This window comes from Bubalus kerabau, chromosome 4, assembly GCF_029407905.1.
Source record: "Bubalus kerabau isolate K-KA32 ecotype Philippines breed swamp buffalo chromosome 4, PCC_UOA_SB_1v2, whole genome shotgun sequence".
Classification (NCBI taxonomy): domain Eukaryota; kingdom Metazoa; phylum Chordata; class Mammalia; order Artiodactyla; family Bovidae; genus Bubalus; species Bubalus kerabau.
Window position 1 is genome coordinate 161,957,093 of NC_073627.1, and position 20,806 is coordinate 161,977,898.

General features: G+C 45.6%; 1 protein-coding gene and 1 long non-coding RNA gene across 2 annotated transcripts; both read left to right on the forward strand.

Annotated features, from left to right (window-relative positions):
• The first annotated feature begins 378 nt into the window (after positions 1–378).
• On the forward strand, positions 379–13,575 carry LOC129651025 (tumor necrosis factor receptor superfamily member 10D-like). The gene is made up of 7 exons (XM_055579755.1): positions 379–646; positions 9,224–9,323; positions 9,948–10,061; positions 11,073–11,184; positions 11,997–12,235; positions 12,683–12,849; positions 13,264–13,575. Exons 1-7 carry the CDS (start codon positions 464–466, stop codon positions 13,573–13,575), a joined length of 1,227 nt encoding a protein of 408 aa, XP_055435730.1. The 5' UTR covers positions 379–463.
• A 457-nt stretch (positions 13,576–14,032) lies between these two features.
• On the forward strand, positions 14,033–16,787 carry LOC129651724 (uncharacterized). Its single transcript, XR_008714288.1, has 2 exons — positions 14,033–14,584; positions 16,483–16,787. It is a non-coding gene; the product is annotated as an uncharacterized LOC129651724 (long non-coding RNA).
• Positions 16,788–20,806: the final 4,019 nt, after the last annotated feature.

Genomic DNA, 20,806 nt, shown 5'->3' on the forward strand with positions numbered 1-20,806 from the left:
CCCTGGTCAATGAAGGGCGGGGCGGGGAGGAGCAGAAGCTGGGAGTGGGCAGAAGGCAGTAGTTAGAAGACAGGTGGTTCATTCCTTTTTTCAACCCGTGGGGCATTAGGACCTGGCTGAAACGCAGATTCTGAGTCTCTCCTGCACGTGGGAGGTGCCCTGCCCCCCCACTCCCAAAGGCACAGACCTGCCTGGCGCTGAATGAAAAACCGGGTCACATGCTGTTCGCTGGCGGAAATTCCCCTTTTGGTAAAGCCCGGGCTCCTCTCCTGAGCCACGCGTGATTGGTTGGAAGTGGTAATGATTATATCAGCAAGCACTGGCTCATTCGCTACCGCGGGTGACGCGATCCCAGGGCGGGGTGGTATAAAAGTAGAGGCACGCTCAGATTAAACAGCAGAGCTCCCCTCCGCGCAGCTCGCAGGGTTAATCTCGCGCCCCACGAAACACACTTTCATTTCTGATGGCTCTGGAGGCTGTCACCCCGCGGCAACCTGGACAGCGAACGCTCCCCGACCGCACCGTGCAGCGGGGACAGAGGGCAGCGGCCGCCTCGAGCTCCCGGGCAGGGTGCACCCAGGGCCCCAGGCCTCGACTCCGGGGCCCCTGGGCTCTCATCTTCACCGTCTTCGGTGTCTTGCTGTTGGTGAGTTCCCGCCGCGAGTCCCGGCTCCAAAAGGCGCTCTTGGTGGCCCGGAAAAGGCCCGGGCGCGCCTGGCTGGGCAAATCCTGGTAGGACCCGCCCGGCCAAGTCCAATACGCGGCGTGTTGGTGGGGGGCGCTAGAGTAAGGACCCCTGGCGTCTACTTGCTGCCTGGAAGATCTGGCTCCTTGGAGAACCTGATCTCTGGATTGGCCCCAGGCCCAGCGAGCATCAGATCGTCATTTCTTTCCTTTCCCTTCCCTTTTCCCTCTGCCGACTCTCCTCTTTTCTCTCTCTTTTGCTATTTTGCACTGCATGTATCTTCTAAAACGTGTCCTTTGTAAATCATTAAGTGTAGGCTCCATCTTCCCCCCTCCACTGCCTTAAGCACCCTTAACATTTCCTTTTCTCTGAAAGGAGAACAACTTCAAAATTGCTTCCAGCTCCTTACACTTTATGAATAGAAACCACCAATCAACTCAGCTTGGGTCAGAGTCTCACCACTTTCTTTCAGAGGGGAGTTGGAGGCTCTGGGTGTGGTTCAGCGCTGCTGCTGCTGCTAAGTCGCTTCACTCCTGTCCAACTCTGTGCGACCCCATAGACGGCAGCCCACCAGGCTTTCCCGTCCCTGAGTGTGCATTTTTAAGAAACTCACCATGGGGAAAAATGTGCACACTTGGCACCGCTTTCTTGCATTGTTTGAGGCTCTTTTCAAAGCTGCTTAGAGGGTCAAAGGAAAAAAAAAAAAATTAAGGGTCTAACAAAGTTACAGAAATCGTGAAAATAGGCATCTTTCATTGAACAAATTAGTACCAAAAATCTGGAAAGAAATAGCATTTTGTATTCACAAGAAGTATAGAATTCGTTTTTAAAGTATCGGTTTGTAATAGGTAGGACTCATGTTGAACACTACTTGATGAATGGGTCTGGGTGCCTGTCAAGTATCCAGTGTAGCCATGTGCATTGTCTGTTGGGTAACTCCTTAGAAGTGGAATTGCTGGGTCAGTGGGTTAGATGATTTTACACTTTTGCCTAGATAATGACAAACTGTTCTCCCAAAGAAGACTGGACCATTTTAAGTCACACCAGGAGTCCACAAGGGTGCCCTATTTCCCTGCACCCTTGCACACTGAGCTCAAACAGTAAAGGATCTGCCTGTGATGCAGGAGACCAGGGTTCAATCCCTGGGTTGGGAAGTTCCTATTGAGAAGGGAATGGCAATCCACTCCAGTACTCTTGCCTGGAGAATTCCACAGACAGAGAAGCCTGGCGGGCTACTGTCCATGGGATCGCAAAGAGTCGGAGACGACTGAGCGACTAACGCACGCACGCACTTGCACACTGAACTTTAACACTTTCCCAGTCTAAGAAGTAAAGATGGGGCACCATAGTGTCATGGTTTTGATTCTTCCATTCCAGTAGAGTGTTTCAAGGATCCGTGAGATTGCTGAGACTGGGAGTGGATAACCAGGAGACCCCAGGTTAGGACATAGGGGAGGGCACAAAAATTCAGACAATAAAAGAGCTAACAAAAATCTTTACACAAATTCTTTCGGACAACAGGAGTTCTTCACTAGTTCTTCTAAGGCCAACATAACCCTAATACCTAAACCTAACAGAAACATTTGAAAAGAAGAAAAAATACTTTTAAATACCCTTCCTAAAAACAGAGGCAAAATTCCTTTACAAAGCAAATAGTTAACTAAATTCTAGATCTTTAAAAACTATGGCAGAAACCATCACATAAAGTAACTATCCTCTAATTAAAAATTTAAAACACACACACACAAACCAGTGTAAAGGAGAAAAGCTGTATGAACAGCTTAACAGATGCAGAAAAAGAATTTGAACTGACACTTAACCCCCTGTAATGAAAAGGGGAAAGTGTTAGTTGCTCAATCGTGTCCCAACAATTTGCAACCCCATGGACTGTAGCCTGCCAGGCTCCTCTGTCCATGGAATTCTCTAGGCAAGAATACTGGAGTGGATTGCCATTCCCTTCTCCAGGGCATCTTCCTGACGCAGGGATTGAACCTGGGTCTCCTGCATTGCAGGCAGATTCTTTACTGTCAGAAAAAAGTCTCATTTTATCAGGGTAGAAAGGACCTTCCTCCATATGATGAAGGCCACTCCCTCTTGGAGTCACATTAGAGACTAGGATAACTGAGGAAGGGGCATGAGGGAATGTGTTGAAGCAAGCTAATTTCCATGATCTAGATAGACGATTTGGATTTCCCAAGTGTATGCATTAAAAAAAAAACAAAAAAAAACTCTTTGAATGGTACCCTTAAGATTGTGCATGTCTTTCTTTGGAAATCTTTTTTTTTTTTTTTCTTTTTAAACTTTACATAACTGTATTAGTTTTGTCAAATATCAAAATGAATCTGCCACAGGTATACATGTGTTCCCTGTCCTGAACCCTCCTCCCTCCTCCCTCCCCATTCCATCCCTCTGGGTCGTCCCAGTGCACCAGCCCCAAGCATCCAGTATCGTGCATCGAACCTGGACTGGCAACTCGTTTCATACATGATATTTTACATGTTTCAATGCCATTCTCCCAAATCTTCCCACCCTCTCCCTCTCTCACAGAGTCCATAAGACTGTTCTATATATCAGTGTCTCTTTTGCTGTCTCGTACACAGGGTTATTGTTACCATCTTTCTAAATTCCATATATATGCGTTAGTATACTGTATTGGTGTTTTTCTTTCTGGCTTACTTCACTCTGTATAATAGGCTCCAGTTTCATCCACCTCATTAGAACTGATTCAAATGTATTCTTTTTAATGGCTGAGTAATACTCCATTGTGTATATGTACCAAAGCTTTCTTATCCATTCATCTGCTGATGGACATCTAGGTTGCTTCCATGTCCTGGCTACTATAAACAGTGCTGCGATGAACATTGGGGTACACGTGTCTCTTTCCCTTCTGGTTTCCTCAGTGTGTATGCCCAGCAGTGGGATTGCTGTGTCATAAGGCAGGTCTATTTCCAGTTTCTTAAGGAATCTCCACACTGTTCTCCATAGTGGCTGTACTAGTTTGCATTCCCACCAACAGTGTAAGAGGGTTCCCTTTTCTCCACACCCTCTCCAGCATTTATTACTTGTAGACTTTTGGATCGCAGCCATTCTGACTGGTGTGAAATGGTACCTCATAGTGGTTTTGATTTGCATTTCTCTGATAATGAGTGATGTGGAGCATCTTTTCATGTGTTTGTTAGCCATCTGTATGCCTTCTTTGGAGAAATGTCTATTTAGTTCTTCGGCCCATTTTTTGATTGGGTCATTTATTTTTCTGGAGTTGAGCTGTAGGAGTTGCTTGTATATTTTTGAGATGAGTTGTTTGTCAGTTGCTTCATTTGCTATTATTTTCTCCCATTCTGAAGGCTGTCTTTTCACCTTGCTAATAGTTTCCTTTGATGTGCAGAAGCTTTTAAGGTTAATTAGGTCCCATTTATTTATTTTTGCTTTTATTTCCAATATTCTGGGAGGTGGGTCATAGAGGATCCTGCTGTGATGTATGTCAGAGAGTGTTTTGCCTATGTTCCCCTCTAGGAGTTTTATAGTTTCTGGTCTTACGTTGAGATCTTTAATCCATTTTGAGTTTATTTTTGTGTATGGTGTTAGAAAGTGTTCTAGTTTCATTCTTTTACAAGTGGTTGACCAGATTTCCCAGCACCACTTGTTAAAGAGATTGTCTTTAATCCATTGTATATTCTTGCCTCCTTTGTCAAAGATAAGGTGTCCATATGTGCGTGGATTTATCTCTGGGCTTTCTATTTTGTTCCATTGATCTATATTTCTGTCTTTGTGCCAGTACCATACTGTCTTGATAACTGTGGCTTTGTAGTAGAGCCTGAAGTCAGGTAGGTTGATTCCTCCAGTTCCATTCTTCTTTCTCAAGATCGCTTTGGCTATTCGAGCTTTTTTGTTTTTCCATACAAATTGTGAAATTATTTGTTCTAGCTCTGTGAAGAATGCTGTTGGTAGCTTGATAGGGATTGCATTGAATCTATAGATTGCTTTGGGTAGTATACTCATTTTCACTGTATTGATTCTTCCAATCCATGAACATGGTATATTTCTCCATCTGTTAGTGTCCTCTTTGATTTCTTTCACCAGTGTTTTATAGTTTTCTATATATAGGTCTTTAGTTTCTTTAGGTGGATATATTCCTAAGTATTTTATTCTTTCCGTTGCAATGGTGAATGGAATTGTTTCCTTAATTTCTCTTTCTGTTTTCTCATTATTAGTGTATAGGAATGCAAGGGATTTCTGGGTGTTGATTTTATATCCTGCAACTTTACTATAGTCATTGATTAGTTCTAGTAATTTTCTGGTGGAGTCTTTAGGGTTTTCTATGTAGAGGATCATGTCATCTGCAAACAGTGAGAGCTTTACTTCTTCTTTTCCAATTTGGATTCCTTTTATTTCTTTTTCTGTTCTGATTGCTGTGGCCAAAACTTCCAAAACTATGTTGAATAGTAATGGTGAAAGTGGGCACCCTTGTCTTGTTCCTGACTTTAGAGGAAATGCTTTCAATTTTTCACCATTGAGGATAATGTTTGCTGTGGGTTTGTCATATATAGCTTTGATTATGTTGAGGTATGTTCCTTCTATTCCTGCTTTCTGGAGAGTTTTGATCATAAATGAATGTTGAATTTTGTCAAAGGCTTTCTCTGCATCTATTGAGATAATCATATGGTTTTTATTTTTCAATTTGTTAATGTGGTGTATTACATTGATTGATTTGCGGATATTGAAGAATCCTTGCACATTGATTGATTTGCGGATATTGAAGAATCCTTGCATCCCTGGGATAAAGCCCACTTGGTCATGGTGTATGATCTTTTTAATGTGTTGTTGGATTCTGATTGCTAGAATTTTGTTAAGGATTTTTGCATCTATGTTCATCAGTGATATTGGCCTGTAGTTTTCTTTTTTTGTGGGATCTTTGTTAGGTTTTGGTATTAGGGTGATGGTGGCCTCATAGAATGAGTTTGGAAGTTTACCATCCTCTGCAATTTTCTGGAAGAGTTTGAGCAGGATAGGTGTTAGCTCTTCTCTAAATTTTTGGTAGAATTCAGCTGTGAAGCCATCTGGACCTGGGCTTTTGTTTGCTGGAAGATTTTTGATTACAGTTTCAATTTCCGTGCTTGTGATGGGTCTGTTAAGATTTTCTATTTCTTCCTGGTCGAGTTTTGGAAAGTTGTACTTTTCTAAGAATTTGTCCATTTCTTCCTCGTTGTCTATTTTATTGGCATATAATTGTTGATAGTAGTCTCTTATGATCCTTTGTATTTCTGTGTTGTCTGTTGTGATCTCTCCATTTTCATTTCTAATTTTATTGATTTGATTTTTCTCCCTTTGTTTCTTGATGAGTCTGGCTAATGGTTTGTCAATTTTATTTATCCTTTCAAAGAACCAGCTTTTGGTTTTGTTGATTTTTGCTATGGTCTCTTTTGTTTCTTTTGCATTTATTTCTGCTCTAAGTTTTAAGATTTCTTTCCATCTACTAACCCTGGGGTTCTTCATTTCTTCCTTTTCTAGTTGCTTTAGGTGTAGAGTTAGGTTATTTATTTGACTTTTTTCTTGTTTCTTGAGGTGTGCCTGTATTGCTAGGAACTTTCCCCTTAGGACTGCTTTTACCGTGTCCCACAGGTTTTGGGTTGTTGTGTTTTCATTTTCATTCGTTTCTATGCAAATTTTGATTTCTTTTTTGATTTCTTCTGTGATTTGTTGGTTATTCAGCAGCGTGTTGTTCAGCCTCCATATGTTGGATTTTTTAATAGTTTTTCTCCTGTAATTGAGATCTAATCTTACTGCATTGTGGTCAGAAAAGATGCTTGGAATGATTTCTATTTTTTTGAATTTACCAAGGCTAGCTTTATGGCCCAGGATGTGATCTATCCTGGAGAAGGTTCCATGTGCGCTTGAGAAGAAGGTGAAATTCATTGTTTTGGGATGAAATGTCCTATAGATATCAATTAGGTCTAACTGGTCTGTTGTATCATTTAAAGTTTGTGTTTCCTTGTTAATTTTCTGTTTAGTTGATCTATCCATTGGTGTGAGTGGGGTATTAAAGTCTCCCACTATTATTGTGTTATTGTTAATTTCTTCTTTCATACTTGTTAGCATTTGTCTTACATACTGCGGTGCTCCCGTGTTGGGTGCATATATATTTATAATTGTTATATCTTCTTCTTGGATTGATCCTTTGATCATTATGTAGTGACCATCTTTGTCTCTTTTCACAGTCTTTGTTTTAAAGTCTATTTTATCTGATATGAGTATTGCTACTCCTGCTTTCTTTTGGTCCCTATTTGCATGGAAAATCTTTTTCCAGCCCTTCACTTTCAGTCTGTATGTGTCCCCTGTTTTGAGGTGGGTCTCTTGTAGACAACATATGTAGGGGTCTTGTTTTTGTATCCATTCAGCCAGTCTTTGTCTTTTGGTTGGGGCATTCAACCCATTTACATTTAAGATAATTACTGATAAGTATGACCCCGTTGCCATTTCCTTTATTGTTTTGGGTTCGAATTTATACACCATTTTTGTGCTTCCTGTCTAGAGAATATCCTTTAGTATTTGTTGGAGAGCTGGTTTGGTGGTGCAGAATTCTCTCAGCTTTTGCTTGTCTGAAACGCTTTTGATTTCTCCTTCATACTTGAATGAGATCCTTGCTGGGTACAATAATCTGGAAATCTTAACATTGAAGTAAACTGTAAAGAAATATTGACCTCGAGTTACTGACATAATGTTGATGTATTAAGAGTTACAGATATGAATTTCATCATAAAAATAAGACACTTAGAATGGCCAGAGGGGGATGGTTAGAGAAAGAAATATGTGATACACCTAAGTTACAGAACTTAGGTGCTGAGCATGTAAGAGTTTAGTGAATGAATCTTAGAACTTTGTTGGATGTTTGAAACTGTTCGTAACAAAACAATGAGGGAGAGAGTCTGTGAGAGGAGAACCAGGGAAGAAAGGAAGGCATAGGATTGTTAGGGCCGGGAAAGGAGAGTCCACCAATTTGGGGTGACTCGGAGGAGGCCCAGACTGGGGAAGGGATGATTAGGGGACACATATGAGCTTAGCTGTCCCCAAATACTTAACAGGTGGCATTTTATCTTGTTTAGATCCAGGCAGTTGAACTGGGCTCAACATAAGCTGTTTCCACTTCAACTTTGTTTTTCTTTCTTTTTTTTCCTCTTCATGTCACTTTCTACTTTAAATCACTCCCAGATTAAGTTACAAAACTATACAAAACCCTTTGTTTCCTGTATCATCTGAAACATAGCTGCTGACATGACAGATCCCATGACTGGACACTTGAATGTATATTTCCCACAAATGAGGACAGTCTTCCCCCAAATGACAATACAATCCTGAACATCAGAACACTATCATCAACACATTAATCCTGGTGGAAGCCTCAGGCTCCAGTGATTTCAGACTGGCCCCATTGTGTCATTTTTAGCACAGCTGCTAACTGCTGCTGCTAAGTCGCTTCAGTCGTGTCCGACTCTGTGCGACCCCATAGACGGCAGCCCATCAGGCTCCCCCGTCCCTAGGGTTCTCCAGGCAAGAACACTGGAATGGGTTGCCATTTCCTTCTCCAATGCATGAAAGCGAAAAGTGAAAGTGAACTCGCTCAGTCGTGTCTGACTGTTAGCGACCCCCTGGACTGCAGCCCACCAGGCTCCTCCATCCATGGGATTTTCCAGGCAAGAGTACTGGAGTGGGGTGCCATTGCCTTCTCTGTTTTAGCACAGAGACTTGGCTAAAAGCCCTGTATTGCTATTTCTTCTTTCTCCATGTGATTCTGGTATTTTGTGGAACACTGACAGCTTCCTTTTGGGGACCGCTTGTTGGATTAAAGCCACAAATCCATTACTCAATATGTGATTCTATATCCTGATTATGAAAAATTGTATGCATGACAGAACCCTCATTTGTGAAAATGTGTGTGTGTGTGTGCACGCACATGTGAGAAAGAAAGAGAGAGCCTAAGAATATTCACACATATGGTCAAATAGAAGTCAAGACACAAAATAATGGATGCTTTCTCTAATCAAGGGGATCTTTATGGTTTCTGTATTCTTATAAAAAAAATTTTCCTTGCCCATACTTTCTGGGCTTCCCAGGTGGTGCTAGTGGTAAAGAACCAGCCTGCCAACACAGGAGATGCAAGAGACTGAAGTTTGATCCCTGGGTCGGGAAGATCCACTGGAGGAGGAAATGGCAGCTCACTGCAAAATTCTTGCTGGGAGAATCCTATGGACAGAGGAGCCTGATGGGCTACAGTCCATGGGGTTGCAAAGAGTTGGACGTATCTGAGCACCTACTTTCTGGAATAAACATATTTTAAGAGGAAGGAATACAGGGGAAAATTAAATGTACATTACTTGCTGGCACAAAAGGCCAAAGAACAAATATGAATGAGAGTTTAGAGCTGGGAAGAAAGGTCCCAGTTCTGTTTCATTTGCAGGTAGTGGTCAAGGAAATGGGGGGTGGATCCTAGAAGGGGTGAGAGTGTGGAAGCCACTCATGCCTGTCCCTGCTTTGTCTCCATAGGTCAAACCTGCTTCAGCCATGTCTGTAAGGAAGGATGAAATTCACCAGCAGTCATCAGCCGCACTGGAACGGAGCCCCCAGCAGAAGTTATGTCCACCAGGTAGATTCTAAGACTGGTCTCCAACCCTTGTCTTCATGTCTGTATATTTATTTTTGGCTGTGCGGAGGCTTTGTTGCTGCACGGGCTCTCTCTAGTTGTGGAGAGTGGGGCCTGCTCTCCAGTTGCGGTACTTGAGCTTCTCCCTGGGGGGCTTCTCCTGCTGCAGAGCACAGGCTCTCGGGTGCACGGGCTGCAGTAGTTGCAGCCTGTGTGCTCAGTAGTTGTGGCTCCTGAGCTGTAGAGTGCAGGCTCAGTATTTGTGACACGTGGGCTTAGCTGCTCTGCAGCAGGTGGGATCTTCCCAGACCAGGGATCGAGCCCATGTATTCTGCATAGGCAGGCAGATTCTTTACCACTGAGCCACCAGGGAAGCCCCTGACCTTTCTTTTTACTGTTTAATGTGCCAGCTATGAGTGTGACTTGGATGTGTGGCTTGTAATATATTTCTGTTGGCAGTGCTGGTCTAGGGTATGTGGTAGATGAAGAATCAAAAGATGAGAGCCCGGTTGAGGAGAGTTCCCCTTGTGGATTCCACAGATGGCCAAAAGAGGCCTCCGCAGCCACACTGCCAGCCTCAGGGAATCCTGCGGGGATTTTCTCACCAGTTTTTCCCTTTCTTCCCAGGATTCTATATGGAAGAAGCCATTGGAGGTTGTGCCCCATGCACCGATGGGATAGACTACACCAGTCATTCAAACACCCTCCCTTCTTGCTTACCTTGCACGACTTGCAAATCAGGTACAGAGCCTGTGGTCCCGCATGCCTGCAGTTAGAGTGCTGGGTGACGAGATGGGATTTAAATGGGACGAGGAGTCAGAGACCTGATTTCCAGCCCAGCTAAGTCTTCATCCTGTCTTAGGTCAGTAGAATAATGAAAACAGAAGTTATTTGCATAACGCATGCCAACTGGTAGGGAAGTCTTTCAGAACATCAGCTGGAAAGAGGAGAATAACGTGTCCCCTGGTGGAGGGGGCTGGATGGTAACAGTGCAGAAGGCCTGGGGGAGTGGGGCAGGGCTGGGTTTGAGCTGTGTGATGTGTCTGATTCTGGGCCAGGCTCCTGCGGGCGCCATGCCCTCTGCTCTGGGGTCTCAGCCTCTTTCAGCCTTCATGACCTGAGGTCCCTCTGCCTCTCCAGCAGGCATCACCCGTTGGGACATCACCCAAGGGTTCCTCTCCATCCACAGCGTCTCAGATTACACCTCACCCCAGCCCACTTCTTGCTCCTCATTTGTGATCTAAAACATTTTTCTTCCCAACCCTGATGCAATCTGTAATGATGCACAGTGCCTTTTGTATGCCTCTGTTGGTGACACGTGAACAGTGGCTGTTCTATGGATGCTGTATGTATGTTGCCACAGAAAATGACCCCAAAATTATTTAAGAAAAAAAAAAGATTAATTCATTTATTTTTGGCTGTTCTGGGTCTTTGTTGCGGAACAAGGGCTTTCTCTAGTTGTGGTGAGGGGGGCTGCTCCTTGTTGCTTCTCATCGTGGTGCACAGGCCCTAGAGCACAGGATCAGTAGTTGTGGCACACGGGCTTAGCTGCCCCGCAACATGTGGGGTCTTCCCAGACCAGGGATGGAACCTGTGTCCCCTGCTTTAACAGGCGGATTCTTAGCCACTGGACCACCCAGCAAGCCCTCCGAATTACTTCTTCAACTGAGTGGATGGAGATCTGGGTGGTGAAGAAGGGTTGAGAGACATATGAGGGAAACACACCCTCAAAACCTTATCTTTGGTCTCTAGGAGAAGAAGAAAAAAATGGCTGCACCCCGACCAAGGACACTGAGTGTCAGTGCAAACCTGGCACTTTCCGTGGAGAAGATGCACCTGAATTCTGTCAAAAATGCAGCACCGGGTGAGACACAGGAGCCTAGGGGGGCTTCCAACCCACAGGAGACCCGAGTTTCCTTGTACCCATTTCTCTCTCCTGCTTCCGTGAAGCCCCTCCCACCTCCCAGAGCTCCCTTGTGCCTGTGGGGTCTCCTGAGCCTGCAGCAGTGCTCCCTACCACCACTGTTTGTCCTGCACGGCTTTCCCAGTGGCCCCTTCCCACGTCTCCTCGGGAGGGGCCTAGAAAGACCGAAGTGTTGACAGCAGACAGAAGTCATGAGGAGGCCACGTGTGTGTTCCTTCAAGGTTCCTATAAAACCGGAGCCAACTCGACAGGCCTCACACCCAGCCCCTTGTTCCCCAGTAGCACCTGAATCTTTCTTATTTGGGGACTCGGTGGCCAATAGTAATTCACTATCCTCTGATGCTCCAGTATTGGCTGAGATTGGTAGGAAGAGTCAACAGGTGGATGAGAGGGCCTTATATTCCAATTTAACTGGAGGATGAGTCAAACTTGTGACTCTTGACCTGGATGAGGCCCTCCCCACCCCGCACAGAGCTTCCCGTGCAGCCCAGAGAAGCCAGACGGGCCTTGCAGAGGAAGCCCAGCTCCTGAAGGGCAGCTCTGAACACTCAGTAGGAGCCCGGGAGCTGCAGTACACAATCCTGGATCGTTCTCCCGCCCAGGGATGGGGAGTGAGGGGACCCTCCCCTGCAGACAGCAAGAGCCTGTCTCCCCTCCACTGTCTTGTCAGGGGACCCAGGACAGGAGGCTGCCCCCTCTTTCTCCTCATCCAGCCAGCTGTCCCTGATGGGTCCCCCTGTGTCTGTACCCAGGTGCCCTGATGGGAAGGTCATGGTCATGAAATGTACCCCCTGGAGCAACATCAAGTGTGTGGACCAAGAATCAAGTACCCTGACCCATGGGGAGGCCCCAGTTCCTGGAGAGCTAGCAACCATGAGCCAGAGACCAACCATCACTCCCTCTCCCTCATCAGGCCCTTCAAGGCTGGTGATTAAACTTGTATCTGTAATTGCCGCTGTCCTAATCGGATGTGTATGGTGCTACTTTACAGGTGAGGTTCTAGAAGGGAAGGAGGAGGTGCTGGCTCCCTCCTCCATCTCCCCAATCCTCCTGTTCCTCCTGGCTTGTCTCTGATCTTGTTCCCCAGGAAACCCCTCCTCCTCCCACCTCACCTGGTCCTACAAAACTGATCACATTGGGCCCCCAACTCAGCTGACGGTCCCCTCTTCCCCCTGGCTGAGTCTGGTGGGAGGAGGCAGGAGAAGAGGGTGGTTCAGTAGCACTGCACAGAGATTTTACATGGGTTTCATTTTACTTCATTTTCTCCCTTCTCTTCTCCTCCCTGAGGGTTCTCCAGATTTAGAATATCCCGCTTGCAGTCACAGGCCCAGGGTTGTTTGTTCAGTGTCTGAGCCCCCACCCTGCACCCTGTCCCTAGGAAGGGAGGTGTGGCAAGAGCACCCTCCCCACCACTCAGTGGATGTCTCTTCTCTTCTAGGTCTCTTTAATGAGTGCTGGCACAAGGTGATCGGTTTCTCCAGCATCTGGTGGCCTCAGACCCTCAGTTACTGCATCACAACACAGCCCAGGGTGGACATGGTCCCCGGTGTGTCCTATGCTGTTGTCCCTGAGTCTCTCAACTGGCCTGGGGGCTCTAGGCTGAATGTAGGAGGGAGACTGGCCTGCTGAGAGCTGTCCTAAGGCTGGTTGGCAGCGCTGGCCCTGTCCTTACTGTTGAGACACCCTCACTCTGTAGCCCTGGGGTGTGGGGGGTGTCAGGCAGGGGTGCTCAGTTCCCCTTAGCATCACACCAGAGTCTGGGTGCCATCAGCAGAGCCCAGATGTGCTGAGTCTATGCCCACTTGGGCATAGCACAGGTGTAGGTGGGAAGGCAGAACCTACTGTGTCCCCTCAGAAGCTGTAGGGGGTTGTGGGTTTGTGACTCCTGGGTCAGTGCCTTGCTTTTTCGAGGCCCTTTTCTGGCACTTATGTCCCCCAGGAAGGTCTGGGGCTCTGGACCATGCACACAACAACAGGCTGACCAATGGAGATTGACTTTCCATTCTGGTCCCTTGGCAGAAAAAGAAGCTGCAGGAAACAACGCCCAGTCCCGAGATGCAGCAAGCAGACTGCCTGTTGTTGAGTGTGGGGCTCTGGCCCTTCTGCTTGCTTGGGACTGTGGTAGAGACAGGGAGAGGCAGTGGGTCAGGTCTCCTCTTCTCTGGGGAGGTGGTGATGGAGGGAGACCGCGGCATGGAGAGAAGGGAGCCCACCCCGTGCTCTGGAAAGAGACCAGGGCATGGACGGGAAGGGAGTCCCAACCCCTGTTCTGGTCCACTGGCAGCTCTGATGCTACTTCTCATCTGTCTCGTCACCACATCCCTCGTCTAGAACAGGGCAGGCAAAGGGTAATCACTCCTCCCATGACTGACTCAGTGATGGAGTCAGAGCTACATAATAATTTTCTATGTGACTGTTACATACTTTTAAGCCATTCCTCATCATAGTGGGAATTTCACATTTATTTCAAAAGTATTGTTAAGTTGAATCTACTTGAAGTAAAATTTCTTTGTCAACATATAGAAGTATTTTCACTATGTGTATGTGTGTGTGCATATATATATATGTATGAGGAGGGCATGGCAACCCACTCCAGTATTCTTGCCTGGAGAATCCCCATGAACAGAGGAGCCCAGCAGGCTACAGCCCATGGGGTCGCAAAGAGTCAGACATGACTGAGTGACTAAACATACGTATATTATATATGTATACATACACACACACACACACACACATACAGAGACGTTTACAATTTGGGGTCATATCATTTCAATAGTTTTGAGGTTTTTGAGTTTTACCTTAATTTATAAATTAATCTAGGAGGAATTGAGATCTTTTAGCTATTCTATATTTTTCTTATGAAAAGAGTTAGCATTTTAAGTTAAGAGTTTTATAATACCTCAACTCCATGTGTGTTTTCCTTTGGTAAATTGCTCATTTCTTGTTGAGGCTGTATCTTTGTATTACAATGTTCTATAACCTTATGAGTTTATCCAACTCATAATTCATTATAGAATTTATTGTCATAATTTTTAACATTCACCATCCACACACTCACATTTACGTATTATTGTTGAACCATTAGAGTTTTATAAGAATACAATCGTATATAAAATAATGACTCTTCTGTCCGCTCCCTTCAAAGATCCTTCATTGGTTTTGTTTTGCTTACGGCTGCATCTGCCAGAATTTCAGAACAAGGTTTACTAGGCTCAGTTCTGTAACCTAGGACCCCCGGTTAAGACCAAGGCTGCTCTCCATTGTGTTTTACAGAAACCAGCAGCACCTGAAGGATCTCAGAGGAGAAGATGGCTGCTGGTTCCAACAGACGCCACTGAAAGTGAGTGTTTGTTTCCTGGGTAGGGGATCAGGAGTAGAGGGAGGAGGGACAGTGTCCTAATTTCTGTCTCCATAGCGGTTAGGGCAACTCAGAGAGGGGATGGCTTGTCCCTGAACCATCGGGACTCTAATTCCCTCCCTGCCCCCTCCTCTTTTTCCCACCCTGCACCCCTCTGTCCTCTAACAGTGGCCCCTAACACCTCCCTGTCCTTCCCTCCTCCACCATCCTCCTCCCTGGTTGCTCAGGGCCAGGTTGACCCACTCTGAGACATCCGAGAGGTTGTGCTGTCCAGCAGGGCACCTCCTGGCCCAGGGAGGCTGTGGAGCCCCTGTCCATGCATGCTAAGTCTCTTTAATCATGTCTGGCTCTTTGCAACCCCATGGACTGTAGCCTGTCAGGCTCCTTAGTCCATGGGATTCTACAGGCAAGAATACTAGAGTGGGTTACCATGCCCTCCTCCAGGGATCATTCCAACCCAGGTATCGAACCCATATCTTACATCTCCTGCATTAGCAAGCAGGTTCTTTACCACTGGTACCACCTGGGAAGCCCTGAGGAGCGCCTGAACTGTGGCTAAATCTGATGAACTGTAGTATATAACTCGATACTGTAGTTCAAGGAGTTGGTAGAAAAAAGGACTGTAATTTGTCTCGTTAGTTTTTTTTTGTATATTGATTACATGTTGAGGGGCTTCCCTGGTGGCTCAGATGGTGAAGAATTCGCCTGTAATGCAAGAGAACAGGGTTCAGTCCCTGGGTCAGGAAGATCCCCTGGAGAAGGGAATGGCAACCCACTCCAGTATTCCTACCTGGAGAATCTCATGGACAGAGGAGCCTGACAGGCTACAGTCGATGAAGTCACAAAGAGTCAGACACACAACTGAGCAGCTAACACTACATATTGCAGTGAAAAAAATTCTTAACTTACTTTTAATTGGAGGATAATTGCTTCACAATGTTGTGCTTCTTTCTGCTGTACAGCAACCTGAACCAGCCATAGGTGCACATATATCCCCTCCCTCTTGAGCCTCCTTCCAACGCCCCCATCCCACCTCCCTTAGGTTATCACAGAGCACCGGATTGAGCTCTCTGTGTTATAAAGCCACTTCCCATTAGCTATCTATATTACATATTGAAATGAAATTTTTTAGAATACTTTGAGTTAGTACCATATTTCATGAAAAGTAGTATTGTTATGTTTCATGTTTTCAGTGTAACTGTTAGAGAATATAAACTTGTGTCGGGTGCCCTCCTTATGTACTGTGGATGGTGGTGTGCACAGCATTTCACACACACAGCGTTGAATCTGCAGCACAGCCCATGAGGCAGGTGGTGTTTGCTCCATTTTAGGGTTAAATTCTTGCTCAGAGTCTGTCCCCATCCAGCTGTACCGCAGTGTCAGGCAGTGAGGCCGAGCGGGGTGTGAGGCCGGAGACCTTCCTCCCTCCAGGCCTTTGCTTTGTCCCCAGTGCAGAGGTGGCAGCCAGGGGGCCTCACCCTCCTGAGAAAGGCAGGTGCCCCACCCTCCTGAGAAAGACAGGTGCCCTCCTCTGAGGTCTGTTGCCCCTCGCTGTCCCACCCTCTGTCTCCTCTCACAGATGCCTTCTCCCTCTGTGACAGCAGTCTCCTCTTCCAGATGCGCCCTCATCCCCTGCTTGGGGCAGGACTCTCTGCTGACCTGGACTGTCCCCACCTGCTCTGGGTGCTGGCGAAGTCCAATGCCCAGTGCCTGTGTGGCTTGTTTGCTGCTGGGAAGCAGGTCAGGGGCGCAGAGCAGCAGGCTTACCAGCAGGGGGAGCTCCTCAGGTTCCCATCCTGAAGTCTAGGCCTGAATTGAGGGTCCTTGGCCTTTGTGGAAGCCTGTTCCAACTCGGCCTCTGTGACTTTCCCCCAACCTAGGCCTGAAGCTATTCTTCAGTGACTTTGCAGCTATCTTTTCCTTGTGATTTCTGTGATTCGCTCTTGATGCAGTTGGGCCTCACATGAAATGAGATCCTTGTGACCAGAGAATAGGCCTGGGTCTCTCCGGATGCCTTGTGTGAAATGCTGCCAGTCACCAAGAAGGGACAGGGGACCTCAGTCAACACCCTTATGGATGCCTTGGAAATGCTGGGGCAAAGGTTGACAAAAGAGACAATTCAAGAGCGCCTGCTGAACTCAGGAAAGTATTAACATGTTTATGAAGAAAGGGAGACAGGCTCTGCTGTGCCCTGACTGTTTGAGGATGTCAATCTTTCATTTCAGGACACACTCCTAATAGACTTCTAGTTTTTATTTGTATTTGTTTGAAATTTGTCATTCATGTTAGTATGTATGCATTTAATGATGTAACTTATAATGAAAGTGTTAGTCACTGAGTCATGTCCAACTCTTTGTGACCCTATGGACTGTCGCCCACCAGGCTCTTCTGTCCATGGGGTTTCTCCAGGCAAGAGTACTGCAGTGGGTTGCCGTTTCCTTCTCCAGGGGATCTTTCCTACCCAGGGATGGAACCTAGGTCTCCAGTTTTGACCACACCAGTCACATCAACCTTAGGGAATTGGGCAGGCAGACTCCTTACCGACTGAGCCACCAGGGAGGCCCTGTAACTTGTAATATACATGATTAAAGTGCAAACATCTTGTATGTCTTGGCACTTTTATGTTTGTGCATATATTTATATGTGTAGAAAAACATTTTGCAAATATAATTTCTAGGTTTATGTGGGCTACCTGGTTGAGTACTGGCAATCCAAAGCAATTAGAAATACAAAAGGAGGGCATTCCCTAGCTGTTCAGTGGTTAGGACTCTGTGCTGAGAGCCCTGAGTTCAATCCCTGGTCAGAAAGTAAGATCCCACAAGCCATGAGGCAAAAAAAAAAAGTAAGATCCCACGAGCCATGAGGCAAAAACAAACAAACAAAAACCTACAAAACAACAACAACAATAAAGGAGAGCAAGCCCACTGCTGGGGGAATTTGACCACTTTGGGATTGCCTGGCGACTTCTTTAGGGTCCAGGCTTTAAACATGTCAACTTTATAGTTGGGTGAATATTTGCATTTTTCCTAGGGAGATGTTAACAAGTGAGCAGAGAGGGAGGGGAAGTGGCACCCCCGTGCTGTGTCTGGTGACCGTGAACTGGGCTGTCATTCCCCGGGCTTCCTCCTGCTCATCTGGGAGGTTAGGGTGGGATGTGGGTTAGATATGAGTGTCAGATAGTTTCTGTGTCACGTCTGCTCTTATCAATGACCTTCATTGCATCTGGGCTCAAGGAAGAGAGGACAGGGATCTGCCATAGTTTCTGGGAGGAAGAATGGACGGGCTCCTGGGTTATGTTCAGGGTTGGCTTGCTCCGCACTAGATGGGCCCCCCTTGATACTGGTGCTCTGAGCCCAGAATTGCCTTTTTGTGTTTGAATTGGCTGATTAAGGATCTCAGCCCCTCTGTAAGCTTTGATGTTCTGCAGAAAAGACACAGAAATGCTGATTCTTAAATACTGTGAGAACTGACCTAAAATGCCTGCTATATTAGGTTTTTTTTTTTTTTTAATTAAAAAATTTTTTTTTTTTTACCTTCTGCTAAACCCTTCTCTGTAGTATTCCAATCACTGCAGGATAATTTAATGGCAGAAGCAATTCTCAGGGAGGTTTTTGGTCTAGTCCATCTCAAGGCTTGTATGTTGTCTTCCCTAAGGTTGATGTGACTGGTGTGGTCAAAACTGGAATTGCCTAAAATGTAGGTACAAATGGATACAGTGTGGAGAAGGGCTGACCCCCGTGGTCTTGGTGCTACATCCCTCTGGCCCTGATGTCCCTCCCTTTCCTGGAAGTCAGGTGTTTCCTGTCTTTGCTGTTCCTTCTGTGCAGGACACTCTGCCTTCATCCCCAGAAGGAGATAGAAATGAATTCTTGGGACTTCCCTGGTGGTTCAGTGGTTAAGACTCTGCACTCCCAATGCAAGGAGCCCGGGTTCAGTCTCTGGTTGGGGAACTGAGATCCCACATACCACAACTAAGCATGTGCTCCGCAACTGAGCCCATGTGCTGTAGAGCCTGCACATCACAGCTAGAGGAGCCTGTGTGCTGCAGTGAAGAGTCTGCACAGCTAAAATAAATAAGATACAATAAAATTTGAAACTGTCACCTATATGTTACAAAAAGCACGTGCATTTGTAAAACAGTTTAAAAAAATAAATAGTCAAGTGTCAGGTCACTTGTCCCTTTCTCAGAAGACTTCCTTGAGTGCCCATCTAGAGTATCAGCCTTGTCAGTATTTGTCATGTGTATTCATTTGTACCCGTTTATTGTGTGTTTTACTAATGAGAACCTTCAAGAAACGTGAAACTTGACTCCTTTGTTGCTTCCCGGTGGGTGCTTAGTCGCTCAGTCGTGTCTGACTCTTTGCGACCCCGTGAACTAAGCCTGCCAGACTCCTCTGTCCATGGGATTCTCCAGGCAAGAATACTGGAGTGAGTTGCCATTTCCTACTCCAGGGGATCTTCCCGATCCAGGGATCGAACCCGCGTGTCCTGTGTCTCCGGCACTGCAGGCGAGTTCTTTGTCTGCTGAGCCATCCGGGAAGCATTACTGCTTTATGCCAGTGCAAATGTGACAATTTAAAGTTTTACTTGAAGACTGGATGCCTGTTCAGGTTTCTCCTCAGTAATGAGTTTGTGACCAATTTTAATATGTTATGTCCACGTGTACACCCGTGGTGGATTCATGTTGATGTATGGCAAAACCAATACAATATTGTAAAGTAATTAGCCTCTAATTAAAATAAATAAATTTAAATTAAAAAATAAAAAAGCAACCATAATACTATATCTCATCTAAAAATTGGATAATTAAAATTCATTAAATATAAAAAAATCAATAAACATGCAATGTCATATACAAATAATTTTATGTAAATGTGCAATTTTATGATTTTGAACCAAATTGAATATTCAGTGTTATATACAAATTTTGCAATTTTCTATAAACATGCAATTTAAAGAATTTGTGGCCAAATTAAATATGCAATGTTATATACAAATTTTATAATTTTATATAAATAAGCAATTGGATGAATTTGTGACCAAATTACATGGCAGTTACATAAACATTTTGCAATTTTATATAAATATGCAATTTTATGACTGTGACTAAATTAAATATGTGATGTTATATACAAATATTATAATTTTATATATAGTTTTATACATTTTGACAAATGTGGAATGTTATAAAAAGTATAAAAACTATCAAACTGTTATGAAATATACAATTTTATGAATTTGTGACCAAATTAAATATGTAATTTTATATAAAAAGAGGCATGTGTGTGTTTTTTCCCCATCCTCTGGTTCTCTGGAGCAGTTCTGAGTGAAGGGTACAGGGGTGTGTTCTTGCTGTGTGACCCACTCCTTCCTTCTCCCTTTATGCCTCAGGCTCATCTTGCATGGGTGTGTCTCCTGCTCTGACTCAAGATTTCCAGATGCCAGATTCCTGGGGGACCTGAACACAGCCCCTCGTCTGTCACCTCCTCCCCGCTTTTCCCCTGGGAGAGAGGCCCCAGCCTGGTCAGGCTCCTGCACAGCCTCCCCACTGTGGTGTCTCTGAGTCCTGTCTGGGCCTGCTGGGCTCCCGGGAGGTGCAGACTGGCTCTGACAGAGCTGTTGGGAAGGGCTGGTGGGGCCCTGCTTGCTGGGGTTCTTCAGTGGCCCCTCACTTGTGAGCCTCCTGCCACTCTGGGGCCACCTTCCCCTTCTGTCCCTGCTGTCCTTTCTGCATCCTCATCACAGTGGGTCTGGTGGCTCAGCCCTGCAACCTCATGGAGACACAACTCCCTTCCCCTGGACCTTAGGGTAGGATCCCCCACCCACCTAGATTTCCTGGGGGAGCCCCGTGGTCCCAGCCCTGTCCCCTTTCCCAGAGCAAAGGTGCTCGAGCAGAGCTGCACACCCCCTGACTGCCCCCACTCCTGCCTGTGAACATATTACATCAGGAATGGGAAGAAAAATATTTTAGATCACAAATCAGGAGGAAGAGGTGAATTTATAATTACTTGAAAATAAATTCTTGAGAAGCAGTGTTCCCTGTGTGAGACCCCTATATCAGATCACCTAAGTTGTCCTTGAATGGAGAAGACTGACTGGGCCTCCATTTGTTTTTGTGTCTGTTAACACTTTATGAGAAGCTGAGGGATGGCGGGGGGTGGGGGGCGGGGTGAGGGTGTTAGGGGCAATATTATATAATCAACA